General features: G+C 39.3%; 1 protein-coding gene across 1 annotated transcript in view; it reads right to left on the bottom strand.

Annotated features, from left to right (window-relative positions):
- Positions 1 to 13883, bottom strand: part of LOC6556473 — a 56216-nt gene that overhangs the window by 20786 nt on the left and 21547 nt on the right. Inside the window, exon 2 of the mRNA XM_001985291.3 lies at positions 4432 to 5522. Coding sequence (XP_001985327.1) covers positions 4432 to 4566 — 135 coding nt within the window. The 5' untranslated portion in view covers positions 4567 to 5522. The remainder of the gene's footprint in view (positions 1 to 4431; positions 5523 to 13883) is intronic.

The raw sequence follows: 13883 nt of genomic DNA on the forward strand, positions 1-13883 counted from the left end.
TCCAAGACGACCTTGTTGCCGTCTCGGGTTCATCAGTTAGTTAACTTGCATAATCCACAATTGAGAAAATGTGAAGCCCACACACAATTCGCGCTGCTCTCTTTCGTTTTTATTGGACTTGGTTTGTTTAGTTGTGTTTCGATTTGTTTGCCAATCAAATTAGTCACTCAAAGCAATTGCAAATGAAATCGAAATTAATATCAATTAGGCTATAAGGCGCTTGCCAACGCTAACCAATTAAAGCATTCAACTTTAACTCGAGCCAGGCGACAAATATAAATTTACGTTTAAATGTTGCGCCATCGTTAAAATTTCATTTAACTCAATCAGCTCAACTGGGCACTGTGGGGAGAGGGGGCAGATGGGGCAGAGGAGGCAGAGGAGGAGAACAATCAAAGCTCATAACAATTCGAGTTGCCGCGTGCCGATAAATCAATTTGCTTGGCTTGCTTCGCCTTTGCTTTATTTTCATTTTGATTGCACATGAAATTGTATTTGAACAGCTACAGCCCCGGAAAGTTGGAGTCATCGAAGTCAGCCACTGGCAGTGTGTAAAGAGGCAGATAGTGAGAGGGGGCAGTGGGGAGTAGGAGGGAGGGGTGAGTGCTTACACTTAACAAGCTGTCTTTGTGAGTGCCGGTGAATGGCGGCGTTTTGTTATGGGCCAGATCAAGATCGTTACCAACAGAGAGAGAGAAAGACTGCAACTACAACTGCAACCGAAACAGGAACGTTTCATGATGTCGATTATGATGATGTTGTGGTTCTCATTCATTTCTCAGTCTCCACCAGCACCCCACACTCCGAAGGCAAACCAGATTAACTCTAAAATGGTTTATTGTGTGGCCTTCGTTCTAGGCGAATCGCCAACGCATTTCACTTTTCAATTATTTTGTATTGTTTCCACGAACATATTCAGTGCCAAATTTGATGGGTGTTGGCATTGAGTGATTCTCGGAGCAGCCTGTCCGTTCTTCTTTTTGTCTGTATATGACGTCATTTTGCATTTGAAAACTCGTTGCAATCTCTCGCGTTGACCGTAAATAATAGAAACTATAATAAAATATCACGAAATACAAAATAATTTACTCTTAGCTGAAGTCATTTGCGTGTGGCAAACATTAGCAGCTAATACATAAAAAAAAATCAAAATGTAATTGCGAAAAAACAACAAGTAAAAACGGATCAGTTAAGCTTGAAATTGCTTGTTAGTAAAAAAAATACACATCGAGCCTAGGCTTATATTATTCTATTGCCTCATTCACTTAAAACAAAAAAATAAAGAAATTACGCTTTGTACATATTTTTATGATAATTGAAGATAAATGGCTTTTTCAACTTATGGCTGAATATATATTACGCGTTTGCTAATTTACATAAAAGATTATGGAAAACTTACGGATTAGTTTTGTTTAACTAAATTGAGAAATTGTAAAATTTTACTTAAGCTATTTATCATCTAAATACAATTTCGTTTGTGGCTGTCATAAAAACTATTTATTTTAAAAGGCGCGTAACTCTTTTTTTTTCCCAATTTGAATGTTAGCTTTAATTAGATTTCAATAGATTGCATAAGAGCATTAATTTCGTCACACTGATATGCCCATAATTTCTCATCATTCTCTGCCCGGAAGCTACTTCAAACTAACCATTAAAATAAAAATATATCTGTAGGTTTTTGATATGCCCATTAAATCAACTGTCCCTGGGAAACGCCCTTAAAATATAAATACAAGTACTATAAATATATATGTATTTACGAAATAGGGTGCTTTGAGAAGGTAGCAAGAAGTCAACGCAACATTAACTTCTGCCTTGAGACTGGTGACCCTATCGACCCATAACTTCCTACCCCCGTCACTCTAATACGGCCCAGCCCCAGCATAATTCACACTCCATTGCACTGGCACACAATGAATTGGCATTCAAAAGCGAGTTGAGAACTTTATCATGTCTGTTTCAGTGGAACAGTTGCTTCTAAAGAAGTGTTCTTGAACTTTGCTTCAGTCACTTCCTGTTCTCTCACATAATTTTCAATAATTTGTGAGGCATTTCTTCGTCGCTTGCCCCAAATTGGCATTGTTTATTGGCCCTAAATATCAAAAGCATTTTTTGGCCGCTTCCGATTCACATTCAGGGCACGCTTCATACGCTCTGCTCGTCTTATCTCGACAGACGACGAAACACATGAGAAACTCTACAAATCGGAGCCAAAGAAGCACGTAATATTAATTAGCACATACACACACAAACAGAAGTCCAACTGGGCTCTTGATGAAAGCGCGTTGTTGGATTTTGTAATTGATGTGCTTGTTTCTGAGTGAGTGTGTGTGTGTGTGTGTTGGCGTGTGTGTGTTTGCGTGTGTGAGTTTTTCCGTGTGTGTGTGTGAAAATGCATACGGCAACGTACAACTCAAGGGAATTGTTGGTATGCAAAATATGGTTGCAAAAATAAAGTTAAGTAAACAAAAGATAAGAACGCGGCTGCCTTTTTGAAGTGTCGTTGACCAACTCACGAAAATACATTTTTATTAGTCATTGTTATGGCAATTGCACGCCATTAAATTGAATCTTAATGAACAGTAAAACCAACCAAAAATAGTTATATGTGCCGTAAGTAGAAGTTCATCCAATCCAATCTAGTTAAATCGAAATTGCTTTATGTAGTTGAATCTTTCCCATGACGGCATTTAAAAAACACGCCTTGATGCGGTTTAGCCGGTTCGACTTAAATACATAATTTTATTACTCATAGCCAAGTTTTTGAAAGTGTCTATAAAACGAGTTTGTATAAAATAAACAAACGTCGTTTTAAATATGAATATATATATATATATATATATATATCTTATATATTTATATCTTATAGAATCTATGTAGGAGCTAGCTTGATCTTCAATATACGCATTAATTAGCGTACAATCGACATAAATTATACTATTTGTAGGAAGTGCTGCAGGAAAATAGGCTCGACTTGACATTTATTTTGTTTAATTTTACATTTTTATTTTGTCAATTTCATTTGTGCTCATTTGCAGCGCCACATAAATTAATGCTTCAAACTTGAACTTGACTAATGACGTCATTCGGCAATCAAGTTGCAATAAACAATGAACAGAACAACAAAACAACAACATCAATGAAAACTCAGCCACCGAAAAACTGAATTAACATTTCAGACGGAGCAGCGAACAAAACAAAAACAAAAATAAAAAAACAAAATCTAATTTTATATTCCAATTTCTTGTCAACGCCATATTGGCGGAAACTCGAGCTACATAAATACGTGATTTCGACTGCTTTTAGTGCTGCAATTTATAATGAACTGCAGGAATATGAAACCCAGGCGATTTATTTGCCATTGCGCTTATCTATGTTGCAACTTGCAACTGGCAACTTGTGAGCTTATTTTTTTTTAGGTAGCAACTTATTGCCAACTACTTTCAAAGTCATCAATAAAAGTCGACGATAATAATACATAAAAAAAAAGAATGAAAGAAAAGCAGAGCATACACAAACCGACAGACAGACACCAGCTTTTTCTGTGGATAGAGGGAGCAAAGTGCAAGTACAACAAATGGATTCCAAAGTTCTTCTATCCAAGTGCAGTTGCAATTGCAGGCAAATATTTTAGATGTTACTTCTATGGCTGTAGTTGTTATAGTTATTGTTATTGTTGTTGCTGTGCTGTGTGGATTGTCTAGTCTGAAAGACGCCAACAGATTTGCCGTAATTTCAAGTGTAAACTGACAACGTTACAACCTGTACTACTCCATCGTTCCAAGTCATTTGTCGTCATGGGAAGTGGACACAACCCAGAAAAAAAAGCAAAAAAACAAACAAAAAAACAACGCACAACGGCGGCCTTGAAATGTAGTTTCATACATACATAAATACCACTCACCTACACCTAGGAAAATGGATTATGTATTTTTAGCTTATAGCCCGGTATAAATTTAATCACTATTTTTTTTTAATAGCTAAAACATAAATTGTAGGCTTTAGTTAACTCAACTCTTTGGCTGTGGAGGCAATCTTCATCAGCGATCTTTCCTTACTTGGGGCTTTAACCGTTTCAGAATTTTAAGCGCACTCTTGCAGCAAATCTCCGTTTGTAAATCACATTTTATTTTAGTTTTATTGCATGTATATATTTAGGTTTATGTATGTGTACAGTGCCAGGCCTCCCCGTTGCACATTCTCGAACATCCTCACGCACTTTGGGGAGCTAAAGCGCCGCCTGAACTGAACACTGGACACATGGACACATGGACAGTGGATTTTTTTTGTGGCTGTGAACAACTAACTAACTGGCAACTGGTTGTGTCCAGAAACCAGTTCGCAGTTTGCAGTTCTTCTGCTGCTGCTGCTGCTGCTGCTGCTGCTAGCTGACTAACTGGCAAGCAGGCAACAACAATTCGTTCAACTCACCTGAAATATCATATATCCCGAGTCGTACATCCAAAAGTCCTCGGGCGTGTGGCCCGGCTTGCTCAGCTGGATGGCCAGGCAGCGTTGCAGTATGAGGCGGCAGCGCTGCGGACCACCGGGTGACTTGGTGCCCATTGCGTTTGCGATTTTTGTCTAAAAATAACACGAGACGAGGCAAAACGCCGGACAAACTGAAGTTCAAGTTGAAGGAAGACTCGACGAACGGGGCGGCTCAATTCGTTTGTTGTTGTTGTCGATTGGATTTTATTTTTATTTTATTTTTGTTGTTTTGTTTTTGTTTTTGTTGGTATTTTTGTGCGTTCAAAGCTTCATTACAGCGTCACTTTTAATGGTCAACGAAAAACACAAGAGACAGCGAGACAGAGAGAGAGAGAAGAGCTAAAGAATGAAGTAAGAACGAGACTCGTAGTTAACTGTTGGTTGGTTGGTTAGTTGGTTGTTTGGTTGTTTGGTTGCTTGGTCGATTAGTTGTTGATGCTTTTTAGCGTAGTTGTTACATTTTTTATTTGTTTTTTCGCACACTTTTATTTTCGACTTTGTTGCTCTTCACTTTATGGCTTTTACATTGAGTCGGATGAACTTTTGGGCTGGAGCGACGACACATCAACCGCCGCAGCAGCAACAAAAACACGCAACGACAACGACAACAACGAAGCGGCGCACGCGCAACAAGCGAAAGCAACGACGAACGACGAGGTGGACGGAGACGCAGCTAAAAAATAGCGACGGCAAACGAACGACCACAGCGCGAGTGGCAACCGAACGTACCGAGCGACACAAACAAACTGAGCGCCAACTGCTAATGCGACTCTGCTGCTGCCGCCGCTGCTGCTGCTGCTGCTGTTGCTGGTGCTGCTATTGCTGCTTCTCACGGCTGCTGCTGCTGCTGTCGTCGCACAGCACGAGCGCCAACGAAGTGGCAGCGACGCAAGCTGCTTCGGCTGCGCAAGTGGCGTTTGCATTGGCGGGTAGCTTTTTTCGCACACGTTTGGAGAGTCTCGACTTTGAAGTTTTGCCTGCTTGCCTGCCTGCCTGCCTGCCTGCGTTGTGGAGACTTTTGTTGCGGCTTACTGAAATGACAATAATCAAAACGAGAAGCGGCATTAAAACCTTGATTATAAATTCAATTAGGCGAACCAAAAAAAAAAAAAGGAAAGAAAAAATAAATAAATAAATAAATGAATATAAATAATTATAAGCGCGTCGTCTTACTGTCTACAACTGCTCCTAATACGATGTTATTATCATCATCATCATTAGCAATCAAGCTTAACGGTATGGCAAAAAACAAAAAATTTGGCAACTGTTTGGCACAAAAGATATTTGAAACTCTCCCACCGTTCGGTCGTAGCTCATTTCCTGCCCAAATCACCGGATATACTAATGACTATAAATGGGTTAATTAAATCAAAACTTGCAACTTTATGTTCCAGCTATTTTTAAGGGTACTTAGCCTTAGATATACATATTTATATAATATATACCAGAAATGTATTTACGCACACCATTTTCAATTCAAATCAAATTCAATTTGCATGTAAGCAGCTAGGAAGCGCAAGCAGCAGATTACTTATAATTGCGCATACGCCATGTATGACAACTGTCAATCAAAACAACGACTGCGTTTCCAAATGCAAATGAATTTAATCATAAATGGCACACAAAACGAGAAGAAGAAAAAATCGTACGCTGCGTCAGCATTAGAAATTTACATCGACAATTATCAGATTACGAACTTGCGAGATTTTACACGATTATTTGATTCGTGTCGCGTTGCGAGTCTGTCGCTTATCTTTGGCATTTGTCGCACATTCATCTTCCGAATTCGGTCAACGCGCGCGCTTCGCCAGGTCCATAAAAAACAGCCGACAGCCAAGCAGAGGGAGAAATATGGGTATGGAGTGGATGGAAGAGAGAACTTCACTCAGTGGCTGTGGCTGTGGTTGTGCAGTTGTAAAAGGCAAAGGCAAAGGCAGACGCAAAGGCAAAGGCAAAGTCAAAGTCGCAGCCAATTAAATGGCGATGATCTCATCGCCCACGTTTCGTTTCGTGGCACATTTCGATTCTCAGCGCCTTGGCATTTTGGCCAGATCAAGTGTCGTAGTTGTGGTGTAAGTCTGTCTGTCGTTTGGACGTTGGTCGTTGGAGCCTAGCTTTGCCCCGACCCCTTACGCATTTTCCTTTTACTATTTATTTATTATACTTTTATTTGTCGACCCATTAAGAGGCGGCCTTTTGTTAAGAAACACGTTTCTCGAAAAACCGAAGCGAACCCAGCCAAGACAAGCCAACTCAGTTGACCACATTCCATAAGAAAGAGAATTCGCCAGCTGTGTGTGCCGCCTGTGAGTTTCAGCTTTTGTTTATCTCAACATATTCAGTTGTTGTTTCTGTTTGTCTTACAAATCCCAAACATTTAAAATTGGTGAAACCAAACCTAAAAAAAAAAGGTGCTAAAAAAATCTACATCAATTATTACTATTAATAATAAGCTGTCCAACATTGGGATTTGCATATATTTAGCTTTGGAAATGCCAAAGTAATTTTTTCCCCATCTATTTGGCTGTTAGCGCCCCGGGCCCAAGTCCAATCGCTGGCTGAGTCAGTAATTTAATTTGCACATGTCTTCGAGTTGCGCTTGAATTTGAATACGAATTCGAGTCTTAAGAGTTTTCAAGTTGAACAATTGAGGAAATCAACAAAACAATGTCCTTAACTGACCTTCATGGTGCTAAAAATAGAGCCTATACCCAACCGTAACTTAGCTTAAGCGATGATGAAATTATGTTGCGGAAGATCATGAGATCATGGACTTCTATACTTGTAGTTTTTTTGGCCTTGCTAATTTGCCAGCCAACTTTCTATTTAATTCTGTCTATGCCAAAAGCATTTCTGTCCCTGATCTTTGGCTCATTGTCATAAGAATGAAATCAGCATGGTCTACTTTTAATATTGTATGTATAACCCTGATCTGTTATTCAAAATTTGAAGTCTGCTTCTGACAAAAAGTTTTATTGATTTATGCAAAAGCTAAATGAAGTGTTAACTATAACTGAACAGAGCGTTATGTTAACTTAAAGCAAATACAATTTATAATTGATATTGACAAACTATTAACGAGAATTTACAGAGGTTATTTACCCTAAACTCCGCTGGAAGGCCACTCAAATCAAGTTTTGTCTAATATTATTGCTTACGTTATTGGCCAAGCGAAAGCTGATGAATGTTATTCGAATCAGAAATAAGAATCGATTTTATATGGACTATATATTACACCCACTCTCATTAAGCTCCCGCTGATGCTGGAATATTGACAGCTTACTTTCAATTGCGACATCTAGTTAGCGCAAAAATTTAAGAGACAAATAAAACGACACGATCGACTGCTGCGTCGGGGTTGCATGAATGAATCGCTTAATGAAGCGGCGCTGTGGCAATTGTGGACAGGCTGGCTAACTCTGGCCAGGAGCTGGCACTGACTCGCTGTGTGTTGTGGTTGTGGTTGTGGTCAATCGTCAGTCGTTGTCAGCCGTTATCCACCCGCAAAAAAAAAAAAATGAAAAAGAAAAAAACCGTCAAAGTCGCTTCGTTTGCTTTCCCCGCCCGCAATTCGCTCGTCGCTACATAATTCAGTTTTACGGTTCAGCGATGGCGTTCGTTTTGTTTGCCCCACGATCCGGAGAGCCTCGCTGCATGCTAGCCAATTGCAGCAATGTGGCAAAGCAATCGATTTAAGCGCCGCCGCATAAATTGAAGGCGCAACGTTGCTTGCAAACGACTTACTGCTGGCTGCTGCCAAAAGGTTCCTCCAATCTACAACAACATGATGAATTGTTTTTCTTTGTCGAGTTGTTGACTGCCAACTACAGTTGAAGCAGTTGCAGTGCATTGTTGTTGTTGTTGTTGTTACTGTTGCTGCTGCCCCTGCTGCTGTTGCTGCTGTTGATGTGAATGATGAAGTAGGAAAAAATTGCAAATTGTATCAAAAATTTAAATTTTCGCTTTCATTATGCGGTGGTGGTGGCGTCGTTCGCTGAATCCAATCCCTCGTCTGCCACTCAGCGGCGGCATTTGCTAATGGACTGAATGCTACTTGTTGTTGTTGCTGCTGCTGCTGCTGCTGCTGTCGTCGTTGGCTGCTGCCTGCTGCCATTGTTTTTGGTTTATTTCTTCAGCTTTTCCCTATTTTCAATTTTGACAGCCGCGTTTTTCACAAATAATGAGCTGCTTTTGTGTTCGTTCGCCTCCGATAAAACAAAACAAAAAAAAAAAACCAAGTAAAGAAAAGCTAAAGCGTTCAAATAATTTATAGCCTTTGACCACACGTCTGATCCGCGGCAACATGCCTGCCACCGACAGTTAACCGCCAGTTACGCATGCAGTTCATTCTGTAGCAGCAAACAGCTGTTGCACGGCGCGTATACGCAATACTAACACTGCCAATACTACTTGCTACTTGCATTCACTTTCAACTAATTACGTGCATAAATTAAATGCAAAACATGCTTTATTGCAAATATAAATATATATATATATATATATATATATATATATATATATATATATATGTGTGTGTGTGTTGATGTGCAACAAAAGTAAAATGAGGAACACATTCGCAGCTGGAAAAAGACAAAGACAAAGAGACAGCAAGCGAGAGAAAATGAGACTTTGCAGATGCTTGACTAGGAGACTTGAGGAATGCCAAAGATGTTTGGCAAAGCCAAGAAATGACATGCCATGCTCATGCTCAGAGACCCTCTGCTCCGCTGCTTCGCTGCACTCCTGCAGCCCGTGCTTCATTTGCTCCTGCAACATACAACTTCTGCTGCAAACGTGTGGCACAGCCACAGTGGAGACGTCTAAGACAACGACGACGCCGTCTACCAAACGGAGACATTGCGGCAGACGTTGCAATAACAATCACAATCACAACAACAACAACAACAACCACAACCACAACAAATCAAGCAAATTTTGAAATATGCTGTTGAGTCAAAGCTCAGATACTCTTTTAGAAAAGCCGCATTGATTTAATGTACATGCTAATATATATTGAAAGCTTCTTTTAACAAATAAAGCGCATTTCAACAGAAGTGTTTGTTTAATTCAGTTATAAATAAACAATCCTTAATACTAAAATCCTCTTCTTTCCATATATTAACAATTTGAAACTAGGTCATTGCATACAAATTTTTGGTATTCTTTTTATAGAATTTCTTTAGATATGTTTCTAAAAAGAGTTGCTGGAACACTTGCCGCATTTATTTTTAAATTATATACATAAGAAATATTTCATATGCACTAAAATTTTAATAAATTAATTTAATTACCAAGTATAAATTAAACGTCTTTTAAATATATTTGTAAATTTACACATATATAAGTGTAAATACATATATAAATAATAATGAATATCGTTACAATCAGATTATTGATTAAGACAGTTGATTTTTTAATTATATGTATACGTTAAAACATTATGCACTTGAACTACTATTTTAAACATTTATTTTAAGACAGTTGCAACGTAACTGCAACAATTATGACAGCATCGACCTCGCTGCGCTATATATTTATTTAATAATAAATATTAATATTTTAAAGCGAATTTTCGAAAGCGTTTTAAACATTAATCTTGTTAATCCGTAAGAGACATCACATTAATGAATGCAAAGTCAACAAACTGCATGTGAAACGCGTAATACCCCGTATAATGGCAAGGGCAGGCAAACATATGACAGCAACAACAGCAACAACAGCAACAACACCAACACCAATAGCAACAGCAACAATAATAACAACTGCAGCTGCCGCAGGAGCTGTGACAATGCCGTTGATAACAACAACAACTACCCAACAACAAATTGTTGTATATGTGTTGGCTATGCAATTTTTCGTAGCCTCTTCAATTTCAGCATTCTTTTGACCGTCTGCATATTTGCAGTGGTTGCTGATGTGGGCAGCAGCAGTTGATTGCATCGATCGTTTGTGTTTTTGCTGCTGTTCATTGTCGTATGATGCGTATGCGTAATCTGCCCCAATGAATTGCTTTGGCGCATTGTATTTGAGGCATGGCCAATTTGACGCTGTCAGCAGCCAAACAATTTCGGGAAGTTGTTATCAAACATTTTGTGTCAGCTGGTTGTCGCATTTTTGTTATTTGTGTGTCTGCTGTTGTTGTTGCTGCTGCCATTGTTGTTGTTAATGCAATATGAGCAGCGGTTTTCTTGGTCTACCAATGAGCAAATTCATTTAGGCCGTGTATTGCAGTCTTTCTCTCTTACTTGGCTAACATATATCATGTGTATTGCTGCTGTTGTATTTGGTTTTTGGTTTTGTCTGTTGTGTGTGTACGAGTGTGTGTGTGTGTGAGTGTGTGTGTGTGTGTCTGTGTGTGTAGTTGTGTCTTTTCCTTGTCTCGTTTGTCAGACATTTGACAGTTGTTTGTTATTTTTGCACGTTGACTTTTTTTGTTGCCTGTCTGTCTGACTCTGTATGTGTGTATCTGTTATCTGTGTGTGTGTATGTATGTTGGTCTGTGGCATATTTTCCATACCCCTCTGAGTGACTGCTAGTTGCCTAACAGCCGCCCACATCATCAACGCAACCCTCCGCTGGGCCCCCGCTTACCTTGTTTTCGATTTCAATTTTTATGGCAAGTCAAATTTTTGTGATGCTCGTTTCAGTTTTATTTTGTTTTGTTTGTTGCCATTTTGGAGTGTGCAACATTTTCGAGGAAGTTAAAATTTGCATAGAAAAATGGAAATTAACAAGACCATTTGACTGGCTGTCTGCCCCCACCAGCACTTGTTCCCCTCATCCCCTCTCGAAACATCTCTTCTCTGTGTGTTTCCAGTGAGTTCGTCCTGTTTGTACATTTGTCTGTGTCTATATTTAGGCTGGGTAACATGTTTGACCAACTGAACTGACTGAATGAATGACTGACTGCCACAGTTGGTGGAAGTTGCATAGCCTATATCCCCACCACCCGTTCCCCACACCGTCACACACAAACATAAAAAAACACACACAAACTCACACACATCTCTGCAGTGATGTAATCAACGTAATGCATGCGACAAAAATTGCAGCTCGAATTTCAATTTCAAGTCTCGATAGCTGGTAACAAACAAAAACAAAAACAAAAAAAGAAGAAAATAATAAAAGTAAAAAAGAGATCAAAGATCGCAAACGATTGCATCGCATTGCATGCATAATCGAATAATTAATAATTAATATTTAATACAATTTTCCTCTGCTATCTTTCGTGATTGGCAAAAGTTTCACTTGTGTTTACATAAATGCACTTTTATGTTTCTTGCTTTCAGTTTCAAAGTCTATTTCTCACAGTCCTGAGTGACTGTTGTTGTTTTCTCGCACGTGACCTCCAAGGTAAACCTCACGTACAAGGATTTTATGATCAGCCCACACCACTTGCACACTTACATAAAAAAAGACAACATAAACGTATCTTTTGTATCTGTCTTGTGCATCTCGTGTATCTTGTTCATATCTTGGAAAAGTGAAAATTGATGCATACCCAGGCACATAAAGGAAGCGACAGTGAAACCCCTTCCCCACCCCACCCGGCCACCCCCCGGCAAGGCTGAATACACCCCCGCCTCACAACTATTTCCTTATGGATTTTAATTTTTTTTTATAAGTCAGTCACGGAAATTCGCTTAAAGACTTAATGAAAATAAGGCAGGCGCCAAAAGACGTGCGCATCTAGTAAAGAGCAAGGGGGGTGGTGTGTGGGACAGGGAGTGGGGGTGGGGGGGATGCAGCCACATCTATAGATTTAGCGTGACAACAAGATACGAACGTTGCACACGAAAAGATGCCTCACATTGCAATAGCAAATGTTAATTGAGTTTTGTCGCATTTCTGAGAAAAACTCAAGCACATTAAAAGTTATTGAGTTTGTTAATGCCAAATATAAACAACAACCATTGCCATTACAGTGATGTCATAATCCAAAATCTAATGTCTTTGGAATGCCGAATATTAGATACTCTTTCCGAAGTCTCGTAACTAATTTGGTAAGCAGAAAAGGTTTCCATATAAATATATTAGGTTTCAACCGGAGCAATCGTTACGGACAGCTCCGACATCTCCAGCAAAAATTCCGATCTTTCAACTTTTATAGGTATATGTTAAAAATTGATTGTTGTCAATGCGTTACAAACCTCAAGATAAACTTACAATATCCTACGTCAGGGTATACAAAAAAAAAAACTGGCAAATAAAAGCCAACTCTGAAAAGCGGACTCAAAGAGACGCGCCAAAAAGTCAAATTAGTACACGTTAAACACAAAACTAACCAAAGCAAATGCGCCAAATTGAAACACAAACTCAGAGTGAAGTGAATGAAGTAGAAACAGGAGAAGCACCAAATGAACGAACCACAAAGGCGAGAGGCGAGGTGTTGTGAGCGGCAAAGGAGGTGAAGCAGGAGTTGGTTGCACTGATGGAAAATTGGGAGCTTCAGAGAGACGGAGTTGGAGACGAGGAGCTGGCACAACGAATGTCTAAACAGGCTTGGCAGCCAAATGAGCGGAGGCTGTTCAGGCCAGTTGAGCTGGAGGATAGAGGACAGACGAGGTGAGAGGAGGAGAGGGGCAGCTTAAAGTTTGTTGCGGCTGTAGGAGGCAACACTGCTGGCAACTGGCAACTGGCAACAACGGACAGCAAATACAATAATTAGATCACAAACAGACAGCCGACTCAGAGTGCAAAAGCAGCGGGAACGAAACTGACAAGGAGAGGGTACGCCGGACGAAATGACGGACGGACGGACGGTCTATTGGTCAGAGGTGGAGCAGCAGCAGCCAGAAGGAGGAAGTGAAGTGGATGTTAGGAGTAGCTAAACAGGGACCATGCACTTTAGATATTACTCGTTCGTTCTCTGCAGACACAGCAGAGCACAGCAGCAGGGCAGCCAAGTAACTAAGTTGTTAATATTATGAACTTTAGGACAGTGGCTACACTTTGTATGATTAAATACGCTGTAAGCTAAACAGCAATGGGGTATATATGAAGATCATTTTAATGGGGCGAATAAGTAAATACACATTCATATATATATATTTTTAGTTAATATATACATACATATATAAAGTTAATCTTTAGCTTAGTTATAGCGGAACTGGATAAATAATAAAATTATGAATAACTTGTGGAATCGATCTAGAATAAGTGAACCAACGAATAAGAAGAACCCATTGTTGAATCAGTGAGCGGAACTCAAAATAAAGTCATTCTTTGATCACAATTTATTTATATATATACACCAAATTAATATTTTTTTAATTCTACTAGGTTCGAGATACAGATAAAATAAATATTCTTTTTTTCATAGAACTAACTGTTATTTTTCATCTACATCGGCATCTACAGTCAGTTTTTGAACTAATAAAGGAGTTTACTAT

This window comes from Drosophila grimshawi, unplaced genomic scaffold (assembly GCF_018153295.1).
Source record: "Drosophila grimshawi isolate 15287-2541.00 unplaced genomic scaffold, ASM1815329v1 contig_44, whole genome shotgun sequence".
Classification (NCBI taxonomy): Eukaryota; Metazoa; Arthropoda; class Insecta; order Diptera; family Drosophilidae; genus Drosophila; species Drosophila grimshawi.